Source organism: Pogona vitticeps, chromosome 3, assembly GCF_051106095.1.
Source record: "Pogona vitticeps strain Pit_001003342236 chromosome 3, PviZW2.1, whole genome shotgun sequence".
In the NCBI taxonomy this organism is placed as follows: domain Eukaryota; kingdom Metazoa; phylum Chordata; class Lepidosauria; order Squamata; family Agamidae; genus Pogona; species Pogona vitticeps.
Window position 1 is genome coordinate 51,467,758 of NC_135785.1, and position 27,242 is coordinate 51,494,999.

Consider the following 27,242-nt stretch of genomic DNA (forward strand, 5'->3'; position numbering starts at 1 on the left):
CCTGAATGCCAAGGCTCTACAGTTTTCACTTTTCCAGCACACAACAGCTGGCACAACATTTAGCAGTTCAGGAATTCTAGATTTTCACAGAATCCTGCCAGATGATACATAGCTGTCTTTCACCAGCCGATGCTTAGAAAGACAGGATATAAATCTGAGTCAAAATCAGAGAAAGAGAAGACATGGCCCTCCGGATATTGCTAGAATTCCCCCCTTTTTTTGCTGTCTATGAGGGGCATTCTAGTTCTCTAGTCTTGATCTGCCCACATACAACCCCCACCTCTTCCCTGACCCCCCCCCCACGTCTAAAATGTGAATAGCCCTTAACAGAAGGTTCCAGAAGCAGGCATTGGACTTTTATGTAGGCCAAAGGGCACTCGAGCATTGCTTACCACCAGAAATATTTTGTTGCTTCTAAATCTTTTTTTGGTAATGCTTTCACCTAACATTTTTAATAGAATGTTGTTAATTCTTCTTTCATATTTGAATGTACTGACTCAGCTTTTAATATTGTGTTTTTAATGATGTACGCCACCTTGGGTCCTTTTGAAGAAGAAAGATGGGGTAAATAATGTAAATAATTTTTCAAAACCAGAAGTAGACTTCTAGCCATGTTCAGTTTAAGTTTTATTTGATATTTTCATTTTGTTATTTTTGTATTTATTGCATTTATAGCAGATCCTCTCAAGTTCTCTATCCCGGCTTTAAATAAATTAAACAAATAATATGAAGAGGTATCCGAGTCCAATTGCATAAGTAACAAGTTTGGAAATTAAAAGCTCTTCACTCAGGACCAACTCACAAATATTTCCCATTATGTCAGGGAGAGCTTGCAAGGACATGCTCTGTGCCAACTACAGTACTGTCAGCACTGCAGTTAAGGATAAAGGGAAGCCTGAAAGGGATGGCAATAATATCATAGATCCTCCTCTCTCTCAGAAATTTCCAGCACGTTGGCTGGGGGGAGTTCTGGCTCTACTATACTAGTGCTTGAATTAGGCAGCCACCCTTACTTGGGATAAAGGCTGAGCATGATCTCTGCTCACCTGAAGTGGCAAGATAAGGTGCCCCCTCCTGCTCTAGTTGTAACTAGAGTTAGGTCCGTTTCAATCAATGGAACTTAAGGAGCAGTTAATTCACAAAATCCACACTGACTGAATGAGCCTACTCTAGTGCTGCTAACTAGGCTAAGCAACAGGATTTCCACCCCTGTCTTCCATTTGTAATTTCTCTTGCATTTTTTTTATTTGTCTTTTTTTGGTAATCCCAGACAGAGCTTTTCTCTTGCGATTGCCCTGCCTTAAGCATGGAAAGGGATCCAAATGGTGTTTTCTTCTCCTAAAACCTTCCTATGTCCACTCTTTTTACTTGAAAAAAAAAATTTGAGGAGGAAGAACCAAAATGCGTGCCCGTTGCGATTTTTTTTTTTTTTAAGAATTGATTGATAGTAGTAGTAGCCAGTCTGGAAGTCTCACAGGAAATCCTCTATAAAGAGGGGAACATGCAACAGCTGTATGTACCATGGCTTCTGATTGGCAGCGCGGGGTCTCCTCCGCCGGGCAGAAGCCACCGAAACCGCGGGCGCGCGTCGCGGAGCGGGCAGAGGGAACGTGATCTGGGAGACGACCAGGCAAGTGTGCACGTTCCCGTTCCCAACATTTGACGAGGTCGTCCTGTCCTTTCCGTAGAAGGTCGTGAAAGAGGCAAAGCCTCGCTTGGAAACATCCCGCTCCCGCGACTCCCTGGCAAATTACGTATACTGCTTTCTCCCCAGTCGCCTTGGAAATGGTGCAAAAAGAAGGGGTTGCAGCTTTTGTCGGAGCCTAGAGAGGAGTGCCTGAAATTAGTTACCAGTGTCAGAAAAAAAAATCATCGCCGGTTGACGGACTTCTGATCATGTGCAAAGTGCGGTGCCTTGGCAACTCTTTAGCCAGAGAACCGCCTCCTCGCCGCAGGGGTGCGCGCGAAGGGGTGGCGGCAGGGCGGGCTCCACCGCCTCTCGCTCGCTTCGGGCTGGAAACTTGGCAGCCCCGCCGCCCCCTAAGAAAGCTCGCCAGAGGAGTCCCTCTTTCCGCAAGTCCGCGAGACCTCCTGCCCGCTCCGACGAGGCAGCTCCCGCCCCGTCTGCGCCTGTTGGCCGAAAGGGGGCGCTCACCGCCCAGCGGGCCAAGGAGGGTAGTGACGCTCGGCGGGGCGGGGCTGAGGTCCGGGTCGCCGCCGCTGCCGCCGCTCGCGAGGGCGGCCGAAGCGAGAGTGGGACCGATCGGCCGGGGCCGGCGCGGCCGAAGGGACCGGGCAACAGGTAGGGCGCGAAGGGAAGCGAACGGAACAGGGTGGCGGGCCCAGCTTTCAGCTTCGTCCCGGGCCGAGAGATTTCCCTTTCGCGCGGAAACTCCTCCGACGGGGCCCCAGCACGTACCCCATAGCTTCTGATGCCTGGCCCCACGGAGTTGCGTTGCATCTGTCACCACCCCCACTCTCCTAGGGGAGATCCGTGCAGTCAGGTCCCGAATCCCCCACCCATCGGACCCCATGGGCTTCCTTAGAGTCTTCTTCACTTTGAGCCTCTTTGCTCGCCGTGCGGGTCGTCCCTAAGAGACCCAGGCGCTCCCTTCCTGGACAGAATGTTTTCCCAAACATCCTTGGTTCCAGGATCCTACCTGGGAATCGGGCTCCTCTGCCCGATTTTACTTTGCACTCTTCTCTCCTTGCGGGGATGTTTTCTTTTTCTGTTGGTCTGTCCCCCAGTTTAATTCTGGCTTTCCTTTTTTCGATCCATAGATGGGAAGTGATGCAAGTCACCCCCTCCTTCAGGTATCATATCCTATAGCTCTATGGGAGTTCTTCTTGGCATATAGAGTGACAAGCAGTCCTGAAGATAGCTAATTTCCCTCATGCCTTATGTATGAATTAACCTCAGCTATACACTCATGTCTTCTCTTTTTCATCAAAACTGTTACGTTAAGTCAAGTTGCCTCTGACTTATAGTGACCCTATGAATGAGCCATTTCTGAAACTCCCTGTCCTCAGCTGTCCTGCTCAGCTCTTGTAAACTCAGGCCTGTGGCTTCCTTTAAGAAGTCAGTCCACCTTGTATTTGGTCTTCCTCTCTTCCTGCTGCCTTCTGTCTTTGCCAGCATTATTGTCTTTCCCAGAGAATCCTGCCTTCTCCTGGTGTGCCCAAAGTAGGACAGCCTCAGTTTCAACATTTTTCCCTCCAGAGATAGTTCAGGCTTGATTTAATCTAGGATCCAATTGTTTGCCTTTCTGGCTATCCAAGGTATCTGCAAAGCTCTCCTTCAGAGCTATATTTCAAATGCATACATTTTTTCCTATTAGCTTTCTTAACTGTCCAGTTTTGCACCCATACATGGTGATCAGAAAGACAAAAGTGTGAATGGTCTTGTTCTTGTTCTCCAGAGACACAACTTTACATTTGATGATATATTCTATTTCTTTCATTGCTGCCCTCCAAGTTTTGGTCTTCTGATTTCTTGGCTGCAGTCTCCATTTGGATTGATGATTGAATCAAGGTATACAAAATTTCATTATTTCAGTTCCTTTATTGTCAACATTGAAGTTTTGTATGTACATTGTTCTTCTGTAATAATGATTTGTGTCTTCTTAATGTTCCACTGCAATCCTGCTTTGGCACTTTTTTCTTTCACTTTCACTAAACGATGTTTCAAGTCATTGCTGCTTTGTGCTAATAGGCTGGTATCATCTGCATACCTCAAATTATTGATGTTTCTTGCATCAATTTTCATTCCACATTCATCTAAATTTAGTCTGGCTTTCTGTATGATATGCTCTGTATACAGTTTGAAAAGAATGTCTGATACCTTTCCCTATTAAGACACCACTATGCATCTCCATAGTCTGTCCTAACGGTAGGTTCTTGTCTACAGTACAGATTACACATCAAGACAATCAAGTGCTGAGGCACACCCATTTTCTTCACAACAACCGTTAGTTGTCTGCATGGGAAATTAAAGTAACAGTCCTACTGTACTCCTTGGCATCTCCTTTCTTGGAGACTGGGATGTACATTGAGTGTTTCCAGTCTGTGGGCCATTGTTTTGTTTTCATATTCGTTGACATATACTTGATAGGATTTCAACAGATACCTGAATAGTTCTGTTGGCATTCAATCTATCTCTGGTGACTTTTTTTCCCTATAGCTTTCAGAGTAACTTTCAGTTAACTTTTTAGAAGGCACTGCTGGATAGCTCAGTGGTTAAGGTTGGGAGTTTGATTCCCCACTCTGCTTCCTAGGCAGGGGCTGCATCTATAGGGTCCCTTCCAGCTCTGCATTTCTAAGAAGATGATTATTATTAACTGTAGTTTTTTTTTTCATCATAGGGTTCCTCTTTAAAGAAATCTGTTATACATATTTTATCTTCATCCAAATACTCACTTATTTTTCTTCCCCTATAATTTCTAGTAGCATAGATGTTGATGCCCATTTCAAGCCATCCATTCCGTGCTTATATGTTATTTGTTGTTATGTTCTACCAGAGTGCTTCAGACCTATAGTGACCCTATGAAAATATGACCTCTGAAATATCCTGTCATTGCTAGCCGTCCTTGGGTCTTGGAGATTAAAGGCCCTGGCTTCTTTTATTACATTACAGATGGACGTGTCACCTGGAAGACTGAGAATCTTCACAGATTCACAGCAGAATTGATTCTGACTATATTTTTCCATGTTTTGTATGAGTGAGGTCAGAGATTAAGATGCAGTGTGTGTGGATTTTTTTAAAAAAGTGGTACTGAAGATTTATTTCTAAAAAGCAGTGTGCTGGTACAGGAAATTTCTTTTCCTGTACTAGCACAGAAAAAAAGATTTCTAAGATACATATCTATGTAAAGAATTAAAAAGCTTTATCTATGAGAAAAACATATCTAGAAACATGCTAACAACCAGTGCTGTTTTGAAAGCTTTTCTCTAATTTTAATTTGCAGCTGTTCGTATGTCTACGCTTGTTTTTGATTCGACCTCCCCATGCTGAGACCTTTGAGATTGGATGAGTTTAAATTTCCAATTGAAAAAACAGTCTGTTCTGGCCTGGGACAACAATGCGTCCTTCGTTTGAGTGTTTTTTCTTTTGAAACCTTTTAGGAGTCAGTTTGTGTTTGAACTCTTCACTTTGTGTGCTTTCTTTCCCTCCGTATTCTAAGCCAGCTTACTTCCTACTGTTACATGTTCTCTGTCCAAAGCATGGTAGCATTCAGATGTCAGTTCATGTTTTCCAGGTCAAAGTCTGACACTCATGATTTCTGGATTCTGCAGTGCTCAAGGAATGTCTGGCACATTCCACAAACTTTAGAAAGAGTACAAAGATCAGCTGACTGCATTTTGGAAATACTGTAGTGTAGGAAGGTATATATCTGTCTATCTGCAGTGGAAACCACTTTACACATTACTAAATTGCTGCATGTAAATGGTGTGGTTCTCATCTGCAGACTGTGATGATTCACAAGTGTAAATGACAGTATGTTATGTACACAGAAAAAAAGTATGTGTGAAGACCTGGCACTAGCGCCTGGCATTTGGGACATTTGCCAAGGCCAACATGTGCTGGCAAAGCCCTCCGATGTGGTTGCTGTGCCTTGCCTCGCCCCATCACCAGTACCTGCTGCCACTTGGAGTTCCTGATGTCAGGGGGTGCGAGTTCTCCTGCAACGGCTCTCCTTCCGCTCTGCTTGTGTGGATTTATTTGCAAAACGAATCTTTAATGCAGGTCTGTTCTACAACTCTACAGGTCTGGTTTTGTGAATCCTGCCTTTCCAAAGTCTCCTCTTTCTTCTGTGACCAAAAAGAAAAAAAAGAAAGTTAAAAAAAAGCAAATTACTGTTTCTGGAAAACTCCAGAAGTTCTGATTTCATTTTTGAGTAGAATGTACACCCCATATGTATATTTTACTTCCAAAAAAGGCCCAGAGGATTCTGCGAGTGTAAAGTTGACCTTGATATCCACCAAAGATGTGTGCCCTAATGGAGCTAATGCCTTCACATAGCAGATTTACTGAGTGGCAGCAGTATTGTAATGGACCACCACCGCTGCTTAGAGCACGTACATGGTAAAGGAGGAGGCTGGCGGCGGCATCAGTAGCAGCATTGCACCAGGGAGCCCAAGTGAAAACTGGTCCTGGAGGCCTCAGCAGGGACAGCCCACTAAGCCCTGGCCATGGCCTCCAGCAAGAAGAGCTGGACCTCTGCATTTATAATTATAATTAATAACTGACATGTGAACATGACATGTTGCTTCCATATAGGAATCTGGCAGCATATGAATTCACTCCGAGCAACTGAAATTTTATGTTCTTTATGTCTCATACCTCAATTTCAGTTTATTTAAAACATAGGCCCAGGCAATGGCTTATTCAGCACCTCCCGTATTCTTGCATATCATAGCTAAGAGGGGCATAAAGGATATTAGAGGTGTGAATTCAGGATTTCTTGACACACGTTTAGGTACTGATTAACATGTCACAGGCTGGAAGCACTCCTTGGGTCACCAAGAGAGGCAAACTTCATTGTGAAGTTTTATGTGAAGTTTTACTACACAGGTTCCTATATGTGTCCTCATATTGCTGAAGGTGTGTGATATTTGAATGATGTTGCTTGTGCCCACATTAAGATGCTTGTCTCGCTGTTTGCGTGCAGCTTTAGCTGGAGTCGGCCTTGCTTGGCTCAAGCTGTTTATTAAGAACTCAAGGGCATTCTTGCCATATGGACCTACTGTCAAGAGCAGCTGTCAAGTCTGTATGGGCGGGTTGCTCCAGGGCTGAGAACAACAGTACTGTACTGCTATTTCCTGTGTCTTGTCTGCAGTGATTTGACTGATGTGCTTTAAAATAAGCATTAGTCACTTAGTCCCAAAAAATGAACATGACTTATCCATGTTCTTATAGTCACCACAGGTGACTCTTTTAATAATGCCATAAGGGAATGTGTAGTCAAGTCAATTTTATCATTTTTTAATCCCTGAATGTTTAACACTATGGTCCACATTTCATCTAGTGACCTATCTCAGTTGCCATCCATTGGTGGGATCTGGTACTTCACTGAAAAGGAACTAGGCCCTTTGAGGTGTTTCTTAAATCTCTTTGAAATAAATATCACATGATGTTCTTCATCCGGCTATTCTGTCCTCACCATCTGCTTTCTTCATTGTCACAGTCTTTTCCTTTTAAAAAGTATAGTATGATTTTACCTTATATCACTTCTTTAGCCACAGATATTTTGTTCTACTTTTTCCTCCTGGTTTATTTTATTTCACCACAAAACTGCCTCTTTCAAGGTTCTTCTTCCTCCCCTGGTCCCATTTTTTTCACACAGTGTAGAAGCTGCTGCTGGGTGTGAAAAGTACGTGGCTTCACTTATGACTGTATAGAATTATTTTATTTTAAGAAAATAACTTAAGCCATGATTTCAGGATGGGGAAGCAGTTCTACTCTGTACACATGTGAGAAATGTGTATAAAGAAGCAAGGCATAGAGCAAACTGCAGTGTAAAGAGCTGAGATGACTCCCCTCAGAAACTGCCATTTAGACATTTCATGAATACATCCTCTCCAGTGTGCACAGATCATTGTGGTGAACTATACTGTACTGAGCCTGATACGGTTTGCCAGATCCACAAAGCAACTGATTCTTCAAACTCACACTCTTATGTACAGTTTCTTTGTCCCGGAGTAAGCATGGTTACAGTTATGCCACCAATTTGATTTGTTTTATTAATAGTCCTTCAATACATGTCATATTCATAACTGGTGTCCAGTTTGGACTGGAGAAGTTCTGTAAACTTGCAAACAAATGATTTTGCAAACACAAAGCTGTAGGCAAGTCCTGTGTTCCCGTATCAGAAACAAGCACTGTAATTACTTTATTTTATTTTTTTGTAGTTGAATACTTTGCCCTCTTTATTGTGGGAGCTAGCTTTAGTGTTGACCTTTCTAGCCAAGGTAAATGTATACATTTTGATAGTAACATAGGTGAGGAGATTACCTCAGAAGTGTGTGGTAAGGATATCATGACTGATGCCAGCACCTGTTCTGTATTTGGCTTGGTGATTCCTTTCCTTTACTCTAAATCCAGGTTTCTTGTTTGGAATGTTAATGTCCAATAGGCAGCTCCTCAGGCGGTTCCATATACGATTTATGTGGTATGAATTAGGCTTGATATATGTAAAGGCCAGTTTGCATGACTCTGAGCAACATTTTTCATGTTTTGTTTGAACTGACATATTTCACCAATATAGATTCTTATCTTTGCAGAATACTCTGTCATGGGTGCAAAGGACAATCCGGTGCACCACTGTTAGTCTGATTTAGGATTGTTAGCAAGAGCAGTTTGTACCTGTGATAGAAAGCTCATCATCATCATTGGCACATCAGAGCTGAGCTTAGGAACAGTTTCCACCCAGACAGAAAATAAATGGTAGGCTCTGTATCTAAGGGTTGTAAGAAGTGTCTGTCAGTATGTCCAGGAAGTCTGCCAAAAAGTATACATGTCCTTGACTAAACAGTTCTCCCCCCCCCTTGCACATTCAGAAGTGGTGATAGAAAGAATGAGTTACAAAGCACCCAAATCTTAAGGCTCCATTCAGTAGCTGAAATTCTGTTGTATAGTATAAATGTAGTAACTTGCACTAAAATAGACCCATTAAATCAGTGGGGATTTGATGAGTCCACTTCAATTTACTGTGCTAAAGTAAGTCACAACTAGAGTAGGCCTATTTAATGAAGTTGCAATAGTGATTTAATGGAGTTACAATAGTGCAAATCCCAAATCCCATGGATTCAGTGGACTTAATATAATGCAAATTGCTGTGCAATGCATCAGGACTTCAGCCAGTGTTTCATTATGTAGGGTGTTTTAACCTCCAGATGGAAGTATGAGGAGGATGCAGTAACCCAGTTAAGATTTGAAGATGCCCGCACAGCCAATCAAAATTATAAAAACATTGACTGGCATTATATGCAGATACAAGTTTTAACCAAAAACCTAAGTATCCATTAAATATTGGCGCAGTATGTATGCTGTTCCTAATATTGCAGTTTTTTTGTAGGTCTGAAGTTGTTGTTTCTGAAATCTGCAACTGCTTATAATACTGTGTAAAACTCCGTGGTATTGTTCCCAAAGTCCTGATGACTGTGGGGATCACTGAAATGTTTCTATTGCCAGATCTCTGTTTTCTGCTAATTTTTCCAATTTTTTATTTTCAAGTCTGGCATCCCCTGGAATTGCAATATTAATAATTCAGACATTTCTTTGTTTTATTACTACTGTACTATGTCTGGTGCATTATGTTCAAAGTGTCTATCAGTTTGGATCTGAAAATCCCACAAAATCTTGATTTTGTCATTTTCTGACACCTTCTCTACCTGATGTTCCCATGGGGTTTTGGAGGCTGGCAAGTTATATTTTCTGCATAATGACTAGTGCACTAATTTTGCCACTCTATCATGTCTAATTTTGTAATCTGTTTGTGCAATCTCTGAATGTGGACATTCACAAATGAGTTTCATTTTTTCTTGGCAGAGTCGAGATTTGCTGTTAGCACTAATTTCTTGAATCTTAGCTTTCATAACAATAGTTTGGAGTGCTTGTTCTTGTGCAGCAAAAATCATGGCTTTGGTTTCTTTATAGTCCCCAGTTTGTTGTTGTTGTTGTTGTTGTTGTTGTTGTTGTTGTTGTTATGCTCTTAAGTGATATGAGGTTTCAGGCTTAATCAAAGCTTGGACTGCCAGAATTGCCTAGAATTCTATACTGACCACGCTGATGGGAGATCTTGGGAATTGTACTTTTAAAAAAGGAACTTTTCTAAGCCCTGGGTGTGGCAAATAGGTATTAATTTTAAAGAGTAGTGCCTGGTGGGAGACCTTCACTGTTGGTTGGAAATGAGCACTCTCCATAAAGTTCATGTCTTTTGCCTTGACAGCCTTTTGTTATGATTCATGCAGTGAGGGAAAACAGAGCAGTTGTTTCTCAGGATGTAAAGATGTATCCCTCTTGCAGAAGTCTTAGCCACTGCTTGGATTCTCCGTCCTTGTGGCATAGACATCTCCCTTTGCTCCCGCCTCTGGCTGTTCTATCTGGGTCATTGGGGATGTGCTCAGTCAGATGGTGGATGTAGTTATTGTTCCTTTTAAAATCATTTTTAAAGCAGGTACTGTAATGGTACACTGGCTCTTAAAAGATAACTAAACTAATTCAGGAAAGAGAAACAAAATAAAAATTGGAGCCCATAATGTAGTAAGACAGGGGAATGTACCTCTATGAAGAAAAAGTTCCTAAACTTCAGTATGCTTGAGGTGGGGCTGAATAATGCCATTGCTAGACATATACTGTATGCTGATCAGAATATTCCTGGATGACAGTGTCTGATTATTATAACGGCCATGGAAATAGCCTTCCAAAAATTATTTTGAATCCTCAAAGTTCTGGATTTATATTGGGTAATAATTGTGAGGATACCACAAGTTGCTCTATTAGGCTTGCTCTTTGGTTAGGCCAGCCTTTCCCCACATGATTTTTTCCAGAACGTTTGGCCTACAACTCCGATCAACCTCAGACAGCATGGTCTATGATAAGTTGTAGTCCAATCCCACTTTGTGGGATTTATCCCAGGAAACATTGGATTAGACCAGGGATCAGAAACTTTTCGCCTTCTGCTGCTTTGGTCTACAAGTCATGTCAGGATGTTCCCGAAGGAACAGTACCCTCATGAACCTGCAAGTGCCAGGCTCCCTATGATGGTGCTGTTACAGTTAAAATTTATATGGCAGTGTAGCACAAGTACACTTTTAGTTCAGGGTAGCATTGACCATAGCAGTGGCATATGGTTATTCTCTTACTGGATCAAACCATGGTTCACCTGGTCCATTGTTCTGCTTTCAACATGCATTGTCCAAAGCAGTCTGTTGCTTGCTCAACTCCAGATCTTTCTAATTCTTTGTTTACTTTTCCCTACTCAGGGTGTGTGCTTACTGTCCCGTACCGCAGATCTGCTGCTGGGTACCCTGGTTCTGTACATGCTGTGGCATGTGGCTGGGATTTGTTCTTCAGGAGGGGCAAACTGAATAGAGTAATCAACATACTCAGGATGTTGGGAAAACTGGGGGCCAAGGAGTCTCACTGCTGTGGTTGGGGGAGCTGCTAAGAGATGAGAGGCCTCTAGTGCCTTAGCAGGCCTCCACGTAGTGAAAGGCAACCTCTGATTCTCTCACTCCTCTCTGTTCAGTTGTGGATCTCCCTGAGGGAACAGAGGAGTGGTGCTGGCAAGCAGGCAGAGCTAGTGACTCATCCCTGATCCCAACCCTGTGGGTGGGTGAAAAGCTTTCCCCTGGATTGGTGCCTCCTGCTACAGCATGCAGGGCTGTTACACTTGGCACGGATATGGCTAGCCAAGGGGAGGAGGCCTGAGGCCCGAAATCTGGGAACAGTTTGCTGTTCAGGGTAGAAGGCCTGGCTCTCTAATGATCTGACCAGCATAGAGTTGAGAGGATGTTTCCTCCCTCTAGACATTAGTTTTGAGTAAGAATTAGCAAGCAGATGTTCCAGAGGAGGAGACTGCAATCTGCTGACATTCCCTCACAAAATAAGCAGCCCTTTCTTGAGTCAGTTCATATAATATGGGTGCGAGGGATGTTTCCATGTGGCTCCTGTAATAAAATAATTCTACGTAAAGGAAAGAATCTCAAGTTCCAGCCCTCCAATATCCTGCCCCGGTCCCACAAGCTATCAGAACTAGAGGTAGTTTGTGACAACACAGGAAAAGTAACATCTGTGATCTGCACGCATTCTCTTTTTTTTTTTTCCTCCCCAGGCTACATAAAATGACTGTTGGTAATACAGAATGTTCTCTCTCTTTCTCTCTCTCTCTCTTTGTGTGTGTGTGTGTGTGTGTGTGTGTGTGTGTGTGTGTGTGTGTTTTGTCACCATGACCATAGTAACTAGGCAAATGTTCTGGCATTTTCTCAGTACTGCACATGCACATGCGCACACATACGCACACACTTTTTCAAGGCTTTTAAAACTCATCAACACCTACACTTATGTAGCTGAAAGAGCCTTTCTTTCCAGCAAGTTCACCATAGCACTCCTTTATATGATTCGCTTTTCAACAGAGCTATGATCCATCTGTGGGATTCCCAGTTTGGTGTAGTGGATAGAGTGGTGGACTAGGACTCAGGAGGCCTAGGTTCATATCCCTGCTTGGCCATGGAAAATGACTGGGACTGGTGAAACTATTTAAATATCTCACTTACTTTAAAACCCCTATTAGAGTAGCTATAAGTTGGTTCCGACTTGACAGTGCATGACAACATGATCCATCTGCATCTATATGTTGGTTTGCTATACTACAGGATGCTCCCTCTTCTCTTATTGGATTCAGCATTATTTTGGACTTTACACATTTGTGCACATTACAATCTGAAGTTTATGTCATCCAGTCTTTCAGTTACAAGCTTCCGCTTTGTATTTGCAGAGCAGTTGATACACTTAAGGGAAGCATCATTGTAACCTCCTTTTTTTGGTCCATCTGTTTGGCAGCTGGAGAGAGCCTGATCACATGGGGTATAAAATCATTTTTCCTTCTAGGTTTTTGTTAAGCATTCGGTCTAAATCTAGCTGTATTTCTTTACAGTGGTGGAAGGAAGATGTTTGATTGTGCTCCAGGCCTATAATTGAGCCATGGGAATTGTCTTGAGCTCAAGAAAAGGCAGCAGATGAGGGCAGTAAATAGATATTCTGTTCTCTAACATGAGCACACAGTGGGTTCTGTTTATTTATTTATGTATTTGAATTATTCATATGTCTATATAGGGGCCCTCTTGTGTAGTAGCTTCAAATGGGCATTCTCTTATGAGGCTTACCACCTTTTACCAAATTCTGGTTGGACCCAGACACTTACAGGGTGATAGGCACCTGGAGGTATTCCATTGCGGCTCCCTCTCACAAAAGATCAGAACCCGAGTGATCTTTCTGTGTAGGATTTGTTTTCCCTGCTGGAAGCTTCTGCTATGGTCCAGTTATCTTGTTTACAGATATCCTCTCTATTTATTATGTTATTTCTTAATGTACTTTTGTTTTAGTTGCTTTTATATTTTGTTTGGTTGTTATTGATTATATCTGTTTTTTATGTTATTGCTTTTATTACTGCTTTTGTAAACTGCCCAGAGTGATCTTGGTAGCCAGATGGGTTGTATGTATGTATGTATGTATGTATGTATGTATGTATGTATGTATGTATGTATGTATGTATGTATGTATGTATGTATGTATGTATGTATGTATGTATGTATGTATGTATGTATAAATAAATAAATAAATAAATAAATAAATAAATAAATAAATAAATAAATAAATAAATAAATTGCTTGCTTGCTTGCTTGCTTGCTTGCTTGCTTGCTTCCTTCCTTCCTTCCTTCCTTCCTTCCTTCCTTCCTTGGTGGGGCAGATATGTTGATCTGATGTACTCTAAGAAAGGCTAGAGAAGACTTTGGCATGCATATACGTACTTTAGTAGGGGGTACTTGATAAAGGGCATCCTGTAGAATATTTCTGGGTGTGCTAGCAGGCTAAAAGATGGGAATTGCCAAGGCAGCATTTTGAGGGATTCAAGCTTCACATTGTTGCCATGAGACTACCCGTGCCTGATAACAAAGCAGAGCCATCAGCAAAATATGTTACTCCTTCCAGCCTTTTCCCTCACATGCTTTCCATTCTGTACTCAGGGCCTTTACACACACTTGTAGTATAACAATGCTGGTTGTTTCATTCTAGATCTAGGCAATCAGTCCTGAACTGGCAGGTGGACAGGCTGCTCTCCAACATAGTAATGTATCTATCACCTACAGCAATGAATTTCATTCAGCCTTTGGCTCTCCAGATATTTTGGACCTCAATTCCCAAGAATCCCCAGTTGTGGCATGGCCACTGGTCCAGGGTTGTAAGAGGCAAAGTTCAAAACATGTGGAGGTTTAAAGGTTGAGAATCAAAGACCAAGAGAATATTTGGTGTGGAAGGGTGGGGACAAGATATGACACCAATCATTGTCTGAGACAAGCCAAGTGTGTCATTCAGTGCAAGCCATTGCTTTGTGTTGTTGGTGTCATTAGGAGTAATACAGCACTCAGGAGGTCCCTAGCGTGCAGGGCTTCAAAGACAAGCAGGAGAGATACAGGGCCCAGCAATAAGCCTTCCCTTTTCTGAAGGTGTTATAACATATGGTTCTTCTTCATGGCCTGAAGGTGTTATAACGTATGGTTGCCAACTTAATAGAAAGAATACTGTAGCTTCATCCAGGGCCTTAAACAACAGGTTCATCTGCAGAAATCGTGGATTTTTTAAAAAACAACATAATGAAGGTTTTTACAATGTTGTGAAGAACTTTTATTACCTGTTTATGTTGGCTGATCAAACTGTGTTTGAAAGTGTAGGCAGGGACAGAAGCCAGTGAAGGATGACAACCCTACTAGGGCCAATCAGGGTTTCATATACTGTAGATTGTACCCATCATTGGTGCTGGTGCGCGTCATTGATATGTGTCATCAAGTAATTTCTGATTTATGGCAACCCTAATAGGACTTTCAAATGGCAGGTGTCCAAAAGGTTGTTTACCATTGCCACCCTCCAGTGAGCTTTCATGGTTGAGAAGGGATTTGAACTCAGATCTCCTGAGTCCTAATCTGACATGTTATCAACTATGTGCCAGTGTCCCACTCTCTCTCACACTGTTTGTACAGGGTTTGGTCTTTGGCAGCCATAAGCCCAGTTCTGTGCGTCAGGGAAGTGCTGAGTTTCCGTTCCATCTTGCCATTCCTTCCTGACAGGAATTCCTCCCTCCCCTGATTCCTTATCCTCAAGTCTCTTCACACAGCCAGCCTGATTCTGAAGTTTGGGGAAATGGGCTTGAATTGACCCTTTCTGTTCCTTTTTTCCCCTGGGGAACACCTGCATAAGTACTTGTCATTGGAAACTCCACTGGAGGCTCCCCAGCTGTTGATACAGCTTCTTCCCCCTCACTCCAAGAAGAAGCACATGTAAGACTGAAGCATCTCCATTGGTTCTCCAGCTCCTACTGTAGAGGGTTGGGCCCTCCAGGTGTTTTAGACTTTCCCTTCCCAGAAGTCTTAATTATCTCCGCCAGGAGTACTAGATTGTTGGATTTGGGGTCCAAGACATGCAAAAAGCTAAAGAATCCCTCTTTTCTGTATTAGTGTAAAACCTGATTCATTTTGGTAGCATGTTGACATTTTATGGGTGAGAGTCATCTAACTGGGGCCACACTATTTGACTTAAGGCTCAATTCCACTGACAGAAAAATCCGCTGTTGTCCATGGTTCTCCATTAAAAAAACCATGATTTAAATTTTAGCATACACAGAGGTATGTGCACACGTTTAGCACTGTGCCAAGGGAGAGCATCTGTATGCTCATTTCCTCTTCCCAAGAAAAAAAATGTAGGAGTCTTGTTGGGCTTTTAAATGTAACACACAAGAAAAGATGAAGTCCTGATCAGGAGGCTATCGTGGAGGACACTGCTTTGGCTGGAGGAGGCTGTGAATTTATTTCTGAATAGAACAGCCCACACATACTTTCTCCTTTAGTAGCAGTTTCATGTCAGCTTTCTTCCTGTGCAAAATTTTGCTAGTGCAAAATTGCTTCGGGGAAAAGTAGAAACACTTAAGTACAATTTGCAGCCCATGTCTGCAGCCCTGAGGAATAGCTGGCTCTGGAAATGAATCTTTGCAGTGAAGGCATGGAAAAGAAGATGGGGAATGGCTGAAGGTCAACAGGGAATATCAAGAGGAAATTGTAGTTCTGTATCACGTCATGAAGTAGAGCTTGGAAAAGTATACCTAAATCAGCGTGGGGGATTTTAGGAGTTGTAAGTACCTTTTCCAAACTCTGCGTCTTGTCTGGCACAACCCTCAGCCCTGTTTCTGGGGTAACTTAGTGCTTCTGTATTTCTGCTACAATCTAAATGTCCCTTGCAGTGTGTAATGTGGTGTAACTGTTTTCCAGGTATTGACCTATAAGCTTTCCTTGCAGATCTCCAAAATGGAAACAGGTTCTGTGGTCCGGGCTGTCTTTGATTTCTGTCCCAGTGTTTCTGAGGAGCTGCCACTGTTTGTGGGGGACATCATAGAAGTGCTGGCAGTCATAGATGAATTCTGGCTCCTTGGAAAAAAGGAAGGAGTCACAGGTAAGAACCCAAACATCTTTGCTGCAATTATAGGGCTAGTAGCAGTAAACGTGTGCCACAGATCATACAGTATAGACCTGTGCAGAAAGAAAGGCCAGATCATGGGTGGGGAGAAAAGTAGGAACCCAAATAAGCATCTTTGGGGCATGGGAAGTATTGAAGGTTCCAAATAAGAATCAGAAACTGATCTCCAGTATTTTCCTGGTGGCTGCATCAGTACCTCCAGACGTTTAGGGTAAAACAGTCCATAGGGAGTAGGAGTAACAGCTTTGCAAGTGCTAGTGCACTAGATTAAGAGCTCATAGTGTAACATACTCAGTTTGCAGTAGCATGTGAAGATGCATCTGTCAGTCATTTTTTTGGGCTACATACAAGCAGCTCACTGTATACTGATTGCCACTACACTGAGTGGTTCCATTTGGTCTCAGGATGGTGGGCCTGAAATCTAAATTGTGCCAAAAGTTTAACATACCATGTACAAGTTAGTTTAGCAAGAACATTTTGCTGTCTGGAGTGCTTCTACAGAGAGTACTTCACTTCCTACCCATCCTCCTCTGAAAAGTTAGTTAGTATTCCATATTCACTGAGCACAGTTTTCATTGGGTTATTGAGGGGAGATTCCCCCATCCTCAGCTTCCCTCTAAATCATCTTCAAATTAGCATTTTTGTGATCTATTATGCCTGGCGATATCTCCCTCCTATGCCTGGACAATGTTGTGTTGGCTACTAAACTTGAAGACGTTATTTTTCTGGGCTATAACTCTCAGACCTCATGCTGGCTAGGGAATTCGGAGAGCTGTCATCTTAAAAAAAGCAACTTTTCCAAGATTGGGTTGGCTACATAAAAGATGGGCACCTAGGTAATTGAGACTACTCTTTGTATATAGCAAGAGTCTTAGTCTCAAGGTAGCTAATCAGTCTACTAAAATATGCACGTCTCAAGGTACTCAGTGTATCATGATGTTGGATCAGCATGACAACATTAACCTGAATAGTGCAGTGTAAGGCAACAGCTGCTGGTTATCCTGCTGCAACAGCTGCAAGGTGGCAGGCCAAACAGTAACCCAGCTATAGGGCTGAGGCTTCCCCCATGCTCATCTTTTTGATTCCTAACTTTCACAATCCTTCTTGGTATCTGTGCCATGCAGGTGGAAATCCCTTGGCCTTCTAGATATCAATGGACTACTATTCCCACCACACCTTGCCATTCAGCAGGCTGGCCAGCTTTAATGGGACTTACAGTTGAAGAACATCTAGAGGGCCGCAGGTTCCTCAGTCCTGCAGTACATGCTCCAATCCCGTCTGTCTCCGTTGCATCTGTCCTTGCTAGCCACAGCCACTTTACAAAGGCAGGACTCCTCTGATCCTGCCTCACTCTCAGCCAGAAGAAAAGACAAAGAGACATAATCAGTTCCTGCTGTTTGTCTCTTCCTCTCTTCAGAGTCTGTTTTCATTCTTCTGAGCCTGTCTGTCTAATGGCATGATCAAATTGACTGCCATCTTATCAAGTGGACTAGGTTGAGTGTGTGGGAGAGGATCTGGTTTCTGTTAGCATCAGAAGATTCCACTTCTCTATTTAGAAATCCCAAGAGTATATAGCAATACTATACAGCAGCATCATTTTACCATTCATGTAAATAGGAAATGTAAAGGGAAAAAATTCAAATGGCCACGAGAGGGAGCCATTTTCAAGATTATCTGTCCCCACCCCCTTAGTGATTTCCCTCTTGCACCAAAAAAGAATATTAAAACATGGTCTTAGTCTTTTTTTTTGTCGTCTCCCATTGCTGTACATGGGAATTTTAAGAAGGTGTCTGTAGCTGGATTGATGATACATCAGGGCGGAGAGGTCTGGACTACTTCAGCTCAAAGTCATGCTGAGTTACGGGCAATGGCATGGTGATTGGTGGTACAGAAGACGCAGCACAGCTGGGCAGAGGCAAAACTGGGACAAGCAGAGCTGGGGCAAAAGTGGGTGTGCAGAGAGAGAGAAGCAAGCAAGCTTCCACACAACAGGAAAGAGACATGGACACAACTCTGACCCTCCCCTTCTGGTAAGGACGGCTGGCAGGAATGGACTGGTAGGCAGTAACCTGAGCCCAAGGTGGCACAGCGCCCCGTTTACCATGATGGACCAGCTGCCACTGTTTACAGGTAGATTGGTGCTACAGTTACCTGGTTGAAGCACTAGAGTGGAATGGGTTCTTTTCACCTTGTTGTCAAAACTAGGCATTATACATTTTGAAGATGTTCTTGGGAACTGCTTACCAGTGGTAGGTGGAATCAAAAATAGTTGCATATTTCAACTTGAAAATTCTTACTACCAATAGGGAAGACATTTCAACCTTCTATGACCAGAAGAAATCTATGCAGAACCTGAGAAATCACACATGGACGGTGTTGGGGAGAAAGGGGACATGGTTTGGGATCCCAGGAGTGCTGGGTGTGACCTCAAAGCCTGAGACCTCCAATCTTGTCTTAAGAGTTTTTCATCTTAGGGTGTTATCATTGTTTTAGATTAGGGCTGTAACAGTTGCTTTATGAGTACACAAATAGAAAAGTAGCCAATACCTTTATTACAAGTTCTGAAAAGAACTGCAAGCTCTCATGGATGAAATACACTTATTTTTGAGGTCATATTACAGTTGCTTTATGAAGTTATAGCCAAAGAGACATGGCAGAACTTTTGGAACAATATCTAAGTGTTAACAGGATTTATGTTCCTTATGAATTCGTTGCTTTAAAAAGTTGAAGCTGGAACTAAATATGATGTTGAACATAAAGATACATGGATTAAAGGAAGTGTATCATGCTAGAATGATTAAATTTTAGTTTTGTATTGTTATATGCGTCAGGTCATCTTTGACTTATGACAATCCTAATGAGTTAATGAGCTCCAAAAGGTTGCATCAAACATTCTGCTCAGTTCTTGCAAACTGAAGGCTGCAGCTCCTGTTATGGACTCATTATTGCCTTTTCCAGTGAGTGATGTTCTCCCATGATATGTTGAAAGTACAAGAGCCTTAGTTTTTTGAGAGAGTTCAGGCTTGATTTGATATAGAACCCACTTGTAAATCAAAGATTATTTTGTGTGGGTCAGTTTAATTATTAGGTTGGATTGAATGTTGGTTAGGGCTCCTGTTTCCTTTCTGTCAGATCCTTTGCTCATGATGACATTGCTTCCAATTATCATCTCATAAAGGTTTGTTTACAAAAAATCCCAAGAACCTAGTTTTGTAAACTATGTCCAGTTTGCATAAAATATGAGAGCATCAAACCAGTCCTGAATTACAGAAGGATGAAAATAAGGACAGCTGCCAAGTAATTCACTCAGATGCAGATTTGCAACTTATTGGGAGCAGATCTATTAAATCAGTGGGCTTTGACTTTGCTGTGACATACTGTAGTCTCATTAAGTGAGTATAACTAAGTCTGAATCCAATTCATTGCTTATTCTAAAGAAATGTCTTACAGTACTTCAAAGAAATTCTTGGGACTTTTGTTTTAGCCATCCAACAATAATTAAAGATGTGAGCATTTCTTCTTCTGTTAGTAATTCTTTTTTCCTTCTTGGAAACAAAGTAGAAACAGAAACTTGTTGGTAGTCTTACTTATTTTTTGTAAACAGACTTGTGTAATAAATTTATTGGGTCACCAAAATATAAAGAAAATATAAGCACTCAAGTTCTCTAGGACTCTTTATCAGTCCATGGGCATTTTGGTGAGTTCTGATAGCTGTATGTAGCCAGGATGATTTTTTGGATTTTTCTGTTTCTTCCTAATCTGGAATGGAGTACTTGAAACCTCACCTCTTATGATGCCTTAGTGGTCCAAGAATGGTATTACCCTGTTTTTGGATTTTGCTCACAGATGCACAATTGTGTTTCTTTTATATTGTTCTGTTTATATGTTTACAGAGCATACAAGAGTTTACACTAGTGTAGGACAAATAATAATCTGTAATTGGAGAGCTATTTTAATTTTCTTACCACTGCAATACAATAGGTCCAGATGTATTTGGATGTATCCCTCCAGATGTCTTTGGTTGCAACACCCATCATCTCCAATTGGAAGTCTGTGGTAAACAGTGGTGAGCTGGATTGCTCCACAGGCCAACACAGCATCAGGCATTTTCATCTTTATAGACCACTGGTGCAACCTTTGTCTGATGTGTGCGACCACCACGAGTTTTCAATATTTATTCTTATTTACTAATAGGGGCGTGGTGGCGCTGTGGGTTAAACTACAGAAGCCTCTGTACTGCAAGGTCAGAAGACCAGCAGTCAAAAGATCGAATCCACGCAACGGAGTGAGTTCCCGTCACTTGTCCCAGCTCCTGCCAATCTAGCAGGTCGAAAGCATGTAAAAATGTGGTAGATAAATAAGTACCACCACGGTGGGAAGGTAATGGCGTTCCGTGTCTAGTCGCGCTGGCCACGTGACCACGGAAACGGTCTATGGAGATATGCTGGCTCTATGGCTTGGAAACAGGGATGAGCACCGTGCCCTAGAGTTGGACACGACTGGACTAAAGGTCAATGGGAACCTTTACCTATTTACTGATATTTAGCTCTTACAAAAGTCCTTAGAATCTGCAACCATATGTACTATAGATTGTTTCAAAAAATAACGGAACTGTCAACATCCTGCAGAATAAAAAAATAATAAATCCCCCAGTTTTGCAGGTTATGGACAGGCAGCAGAATTTTTAGCAGGCAATATTGTTTGTTGGGTTATGTTTGTAACTAAAGATGGGCGTAAAACAAACCACAAACCAAAATGTTGTGATGAACCAGGCTGGTTCGTGTTTCATTTCCCAACCCAGTTTGGGGATCCCATTTTGCCAAAACAAAACAAAATGCTGAACTTTTAAATCTTAGGCTTTTTGTTTACTTCAAACAAAAGGGAAGCCCGCCTGTACCCTTCCCACTGCCTCTGTCGTCTTCGTCTGCCTGTTCCTGCTGCTGGTGGCAATGCTATCCTCAGAGCCAGGTGGTGCCTCTGTGCATGTGCCCATCTATCAGCTGGGTGAGGGGCACATGCTCAGAGGCAGCAGCCGGCTCTGGGTCTAGAGAATCCTGAAATGTGGGTGAAGAAACAGGAATTTCTGACACTTGGAGAAAGATAAATAATGGGGTATTCTTATATCCTTATGAAGAAGAGAATGTGTGTATTCCAATGTTTTGTCGATATTTTACCTGATCTGTTGACAGTTCTCTCCACTTGTCTTCTCCCACCATCCATTTTAGGACAGTTCCCCAGCAGTTTTGTAGAACCTGTGGACATTCCTGCTTTGAAGCAAGGAGAGAAGCTTTTTGTCTGTACCAGCAACTTTACATCCCAGGAGCCTGGCAGCCTGAGTTTGCAACGAGGTACCAGTGATGATTTCCCTGTCTTCATCCTTTTGCTAGAAACAGATTTGTGGTACCCAAGTCTCATGTAGAATGTCCCTCACATCCAAGGAGACCCATTTACTTGTCCCTGTTTCTCCCTGCCCCAGTAGTAGGATCATTTTGATACTACACTGAACAGACCAGTTTCATCTGGTAATTACCAGTTTCATTTAATTTTGAAAGCCAAGGGGCCAAGACTAGGTAGCATGTTAGTGGAGGAATGTCAGGGAGTGCTGGATAGGGCATGGGAAGAATCTTGCCTGAAACTCTGGAGAATCAGTCAGATTTGCCACTACTGAGCTAGATGAATCAAAGGTCTGACAGAGGAACTGGAATTTACCATTATAAATTCCCACCCCTGCTGTAGCCAACAGTTTAGCAATTCTCTGACTCTATGTTCCTTGTCCCTGCAGGAGACCTGGTGATTCTGGATGGTCCTCAAGCCTCTCCTTGGCCCCAAGGCCGAAGCTGTTGGGGAGCCAGAGGCTTCTTCCCCTCGTCCTGTGTACAAGAGCTCTGCCTCTCTTCTGTTGGTCCTCAGTCTCATTATGGCACTGCCCTGGAGATGCCAGCCTATGCCCTGGGTCAGGCCCGAGCATTGATGGGCCTTTCTGCTCAGCTGGAGGAGGAACTGGACTTCCGAGAAGGAGATGTGATCACCATTGTGGGGATCCCTGAGCCTGGGTGGTTCGAAGGGGAGCTTGAGGGCCATAGAGGCATCTTCCCTGAGGGATTTGTGGAACTTTTGGGCCCATTGAAAACTGAGGGCAACTCAGAGGCGTTGACGTCCTCAGAAAACCATGGGATGAATGGAGTGAAAGAGGCATATCTCCAGGAAGAGCAGAGGACCTGGAACGAGGAGGAGGAGTGTCCAGGGCCTTATGGGATTGCTCTCTATCAGTTCCAAGCTCTGGAAGCAACAGAACTAGATTTTGAAGTGGGGGACAGAATTCGGATTTTGGGGGTCTTAGAAGATGGCTGGCTAGAGGGGGAGCTTCGAGGAAGACGTGGCATCTTTCCCTACAGGTTTGTGAAGATGGAGGAGAATAGCCCCTCATTCAGGGAAGACTCCACATGCCTGCCAAAGGTGGTGGTAGGCTCTGAGGCTTCCAGTGCCCACAAAGCAGTTCCTACTCCCATATGTGAGGAGCCTGGCTGGAGCTCTGACCATCTTGAGGAGAAATTTAGTCATCTTACGGTTAGCACAGAGGATGCATTGAAGGACAGTCAGCTGAAGCAGAATGAAATGTTGAACCTCCAGAATGAAGCCTTTCTGGGACCTCTACCCTCAGGGATATCAAATGTTCCTTCTGCAGACTCTGCCACAGCTGTGAATGGAGGTCCTTGTATACCTCAGCCTGCACTCCAGCCCAAGAAGCTACTCCATGACCAGGCGAGGAAGTCAGAATCCAGTCAAAGTCCAAGGACATCATGGGGCTACTCTGAGGCATACAAGCCCTCACATTGGGATGGAGATGATCCTAGTCTTTCCCAAGAGAATGTTCTTCCTGACGACCTGGCCTCTTGTATGGATGTCCAGTGGCGGAAGCCCAAATCCCGTTCTTCCAGTTTCAGTGGGACCCACGAGGGCCTGGATACTTGGCCTGTCTGTCGCAGCACTCGGACTGAGCGCTCCCAAGGGATGCTGCACGGAGAGAGCTGTGGGGACCTGGATTCCAAACTGACAGAGCAGCTGGCACAGTTTGAACAGAGTCTGACCAGTCCTGCAGGCCACTCCAGCTATGAGACCCCGGAGGGTGAAAATGTCTCCCGGCATTTTTCTATCCTGGACTTCAGATCTGAGAAGGACATCGTCCGCGGCTCAGTGGAGCACACCTTCCAGAGGAGGAAAGCGCTGAGACCACCACCTCCCCGGCCCAGCACCCCAGCCTCAGCCTCACCTCCCTTGCCAGCAGAACAGAGCCCCAGAACATCTCCTCCCTCTCAGGTTCTTCCAATCTCTGTGCGGCCCTCTCGGCCAGCACCGCTTCCACCTGTGGGCAGCCAGCGGAGGCGCCCAGACCCAGCCAAGAACTGCTTGAGGGACAAAGAGGGGTTAGGAAACCTCAGGGAGTCTAACAGTACACCTCAGTGCTTTTTCCTGCTCAGCCGCATTCAGGAGCTGGAACGAGAACTAGATGTTTATAGAAAAACTCATGTGGAGATCAGTGCAATGCTGGAGCAGCCCCAGAATGAAGTGGTGCGAGCTGAAACTCTGGAAAACCTGGACTTCTGCGACTGCAAGATTTCCAGTCTGTGCCAGGAGCTGCAGGAGCTGAGGGGTGAGTCCAATTGTGCTTGGCAGGGTGGATGGAGGGGAGAGGAGAAAAGATACCCAGATTCAGGGCTTGGAAATAATTGCTTTTGGGGGCCTTGACTCCCAGAATGCTGCAGCCAGCATTTCTGAATGCTTACATTACGACCAGTCTTACCGCTGTCAGAGCAACATAGTATTTTGGGGTTTTTACATTCTTTTTTGTCCAGAGCAGCCACCATCTTTTACCCGTTTAACACCCTCCAAGTGCTCTGAATTAGAAATTCCATCATCCCCATGGCTCCTGCTTATAAATATGGATAAATATTTTAGTAAATAGATAGAATAGTCAAGGCAGTATATAACTTTTCTGTGAAGTGATCTTGGGCTAGTTACGCTTCTTAAGCAATTTTCACGAACGTTGTTAGGAGGTGCAGTAGGAAAGGGGAAGAGCGATGTATGCTGTCTTGTACTTCTTTGAGAAAGGGCACATCATAAATATGACTTTAAAATAAGTTCTACACGTGCTCTGTGTGTGTGTGTGTGTGTGTGTGTGTGTGTTTGTGTGCGTGTGTGTGTGTGTGTGTGTGTGTATGAGAGAGAGAGAGAGAGAGTAAGTGTAATGTAATGACCTTTCTGCGGATTTCTACAAGTTAGGAGTTTACGTATTTTCCAGAATTGTACACTTTCTCAGTATCTGTTAACTTCTTTGAACAACTCCTGGAATCCCCTTGCCAGCACAAGAAGTAGCTATGCTGGCTGGTGGATTCTGAGAGTTGTAAACCGAAAGGTAACTTTTCTGAGTTCTCTGAAATAATGATTTCCTCAAAGGCAAACAGTGAGTTTCTACTTGTGTTGAGGTTTGAAATTTGAACAATTTTGGCTTTTGTTTTGCTGACCTTTGCTTTGTTTTAGGTTTTGATTTGATTTTGATTTTTTGTTTTTGGAATATACAGTAGCTCCCCAAACCCTCAGCTAGTATGGACACATTTCCTGTCTTTGTTCACAAATGACTGATGCTCCAGCCTGACTGTGAAGTTAAGACTGCCATTGTTACCCCCTCAAAGCAGAACAGTTGGAGGGATCAAGCTGTAACTTTTTAATGTAGTACAGAGATAATTATGAACCCCCGATTGGATGTTCTGACATACGGACCCCTGCTTTTAATAGGGATGTACTACTCTGCAGGTGAACTGTGCAATGAATACACATTGTCTCTCATTGTTGTTTAGTTCTTATGTCGTGTCCAACTTTTTGTGACCCCATAGACCAGAGCACGCCAGGCCCTCCTGTCTTCCACTGCCTCCTGGAGTTGGGTCAAATTCATGTTGGTAGGTTCGGTGACACTGTCCATCCATCATGTCCTCTATTGTCCCCTTCTCCTCTTGCCTTCACACTTTCCCAACATCAGGGTCTTTTCCAAGGAGTCTTCTCTTCTCGTGAGATGGCCAAAGTATTGGAGCCTCTGCTTTAGGATGTCCTTCCAATGAACACTCAGGTTTGATTTCCTTCAGAATGGATAGATTTGTTCTCTTTGCAGTCCAGGGGACTCTCAAGAGTCTCCTCCAGCACCACAATTCAAACGCATCAATTCTTCAGCGGTCAGCCTTCTTTATGGTCCAACTCTCATTTCCATACATCGCTACAGGAAAAAACATAGCTTTGACTACGCGGACCTTTGTCGACAAGGTGATGTCTCTGCTTTTTAAGATGCTGTCTAAGTTTGTCATCGCTTTCCTCCCAAGATGCAGGCATCTTTTAATTTCGTAGCTGCTGTCTCCATCTGTAGTGATCATGGAGCCCAAGAAAGTAAAATCTGATGGTTGTTGTGGTTTTTTCCGGACTGTTTGGCTGTGTTCTGAAGGTTGTTCTTCCTAACGTTTTGTCAGTATCTGTGGGTGGCATCTTCAGAGGACAGGAGTAGCACTCTGTGCTCTGGTACAGTTTGTTTGGGAGTTGAGTATTTATAGCTGTTGGATCAGCTTTTGTCCTTTTCAGGAGATGGGCGATTATGGTGATCAGTGTGTTTTTTGTTGTGGGTGTATTGTTGTGATAAGGAGGAGAGATTATCTGTCACTGTGATTGATGGGTGTTGTTAGCTGGTCTTTTGTGTGTAGTGATCACTAGTCCTTGTGGCTGGGTAGAGTTTGTTGACCTTTTGCAGGCTGTATTTTTCAGTGCTAGGAGCCAAGCTTTGTTGAGTTTTAAACTTTCTTCTTTTTTGTTGAAGCTCTGCTGGTGTTTGCGCATTTCAATTGCTTCCCTGTGCAGTCTAATGTAATGATTGCTGGTGTTGTCCAGTATTTCAGTAGTTTAAAATAGAATTTCATGTCCATCAAGATTTAAGGCATGTTCAGCTACTGCTGATTTTTCTGGTTGTTTTAGTCTGCAGTGTCTCTCATGTTCTTTGATTCTGGTGTGCATGCTTTATTTTGTGGTTCCAGTATATATCTGGCCACAACTGCAAGGTATCCGGTATACTCCTGCAGTGGTGAGGGGGTCCCTTCTGTCATTTGCTGACCGTAACATTTGTTGTATTTTTGTGGTGGGCTTGAATACTGTTTGTAGGTTGTGTTTTTTCAAATGTTTCCCCATGTGGTCTGTGGCCCCTTTGATGTATGGCAGAAATACTTTATTTGTGGGTGGAAGTTTTCTTCTTCAGTTTGATATTGTTTTTTTTGTTTGATGGTTCTTGTGATTACATTTTTGGAGTAGCCATTTGCCTGTGGGGCCCAATTCAGATGGTTGAGTTTCGTGCTGAGAAATTGAGCTTCACAGTTCCGATTTGCATGGTCTACCAGTGTTTTGATTACGCATCCTTTTTGCTGTGAATGGTAGTTGGAGTTTTTGTGTAGATACCGGTCTGTGTGGGTGGGTTTTCCGTAGACCTTGTTGTGACAAACCCAGACCTACTGGGATCTGCCACACGTTAACTAAGCTGCCACCAACCATTCCCTATAAGAAGTCACACAGACCAGGGATGGATTTTCAACAAATAAAAGAATAAGGTTTATTTAAACAACACACAGGGAAAATAAAATGATCAGGTGAATAAGATATAGTAACGTGGCTTAGTCTCATTCATACATGCATACAGTTTGGTTCACACAGAACACTTAACTTGAAGCACAGACCCTGAACCTATCAGTTCTGGCTAACCATACAGACACCTGAACCTATCAGGTTGGTACTGACTGACACACAGTAGTACCCTGTCTGACACACAGACTCCCACACCAGCTTCTTCTTCCCAGCTGCTGCTTCTTCTTTTCTACAACTCCTCCACACAGGCTTCACATATATATACAGTACAGCCCCTCCTCCTGATGTCCCGCCTTCCACTCCCCATAGGATGGAACTTTCCCTCCAAACCCAT

The 27,242-nt window shown here is 43.3% G+C and overlaps 1 protein-coding gene across 5 annotated transcripts in view; it reads left to right on the forward strand.

Moving 5' to 3' along the window:
* The first annotated feature begins 2,190 nt into the window (after positions 1 to 2,190).
* The window catches only part of DNMBP (dynamin binding protein), a 59,546-nt gene continuing 34,494 nt past the window's right edge, over positions 2,191 to 27,242 (forward strand). For 4 of the 5 annotated variants that reach the window (XM_020803031.3, XM_020803032.3, XM_078389393.1 and 1 more), the window contains exons 1-4: positions 2,191 to 2,302; positions 16,066 to 16,219; positions 21,469 to 21,591; positions 22,026 to 23,894. In XM_020803031.3, the coding sequence (XP_020658690.3) occupies positions 16,075 to 16,219; positions 21,469 to 21,591; positions 22,026 to 23,894 (2,137 nt within the window). In that variant the 5' untranslated portion in view covers positions 2,191 to 2,302; positions 16,066 to 16,074. Of the gene's footprint in view, positions 2,303 to 15,769; positions 15,902 to 16,065; positions 16,220 to 21,468; positions 21,592 to 22,025; positions 23,895 to 27,242 lie in introns of those variants that run through there. The other variant, XM_072995725.2, reaches the window with a different exon arrangement.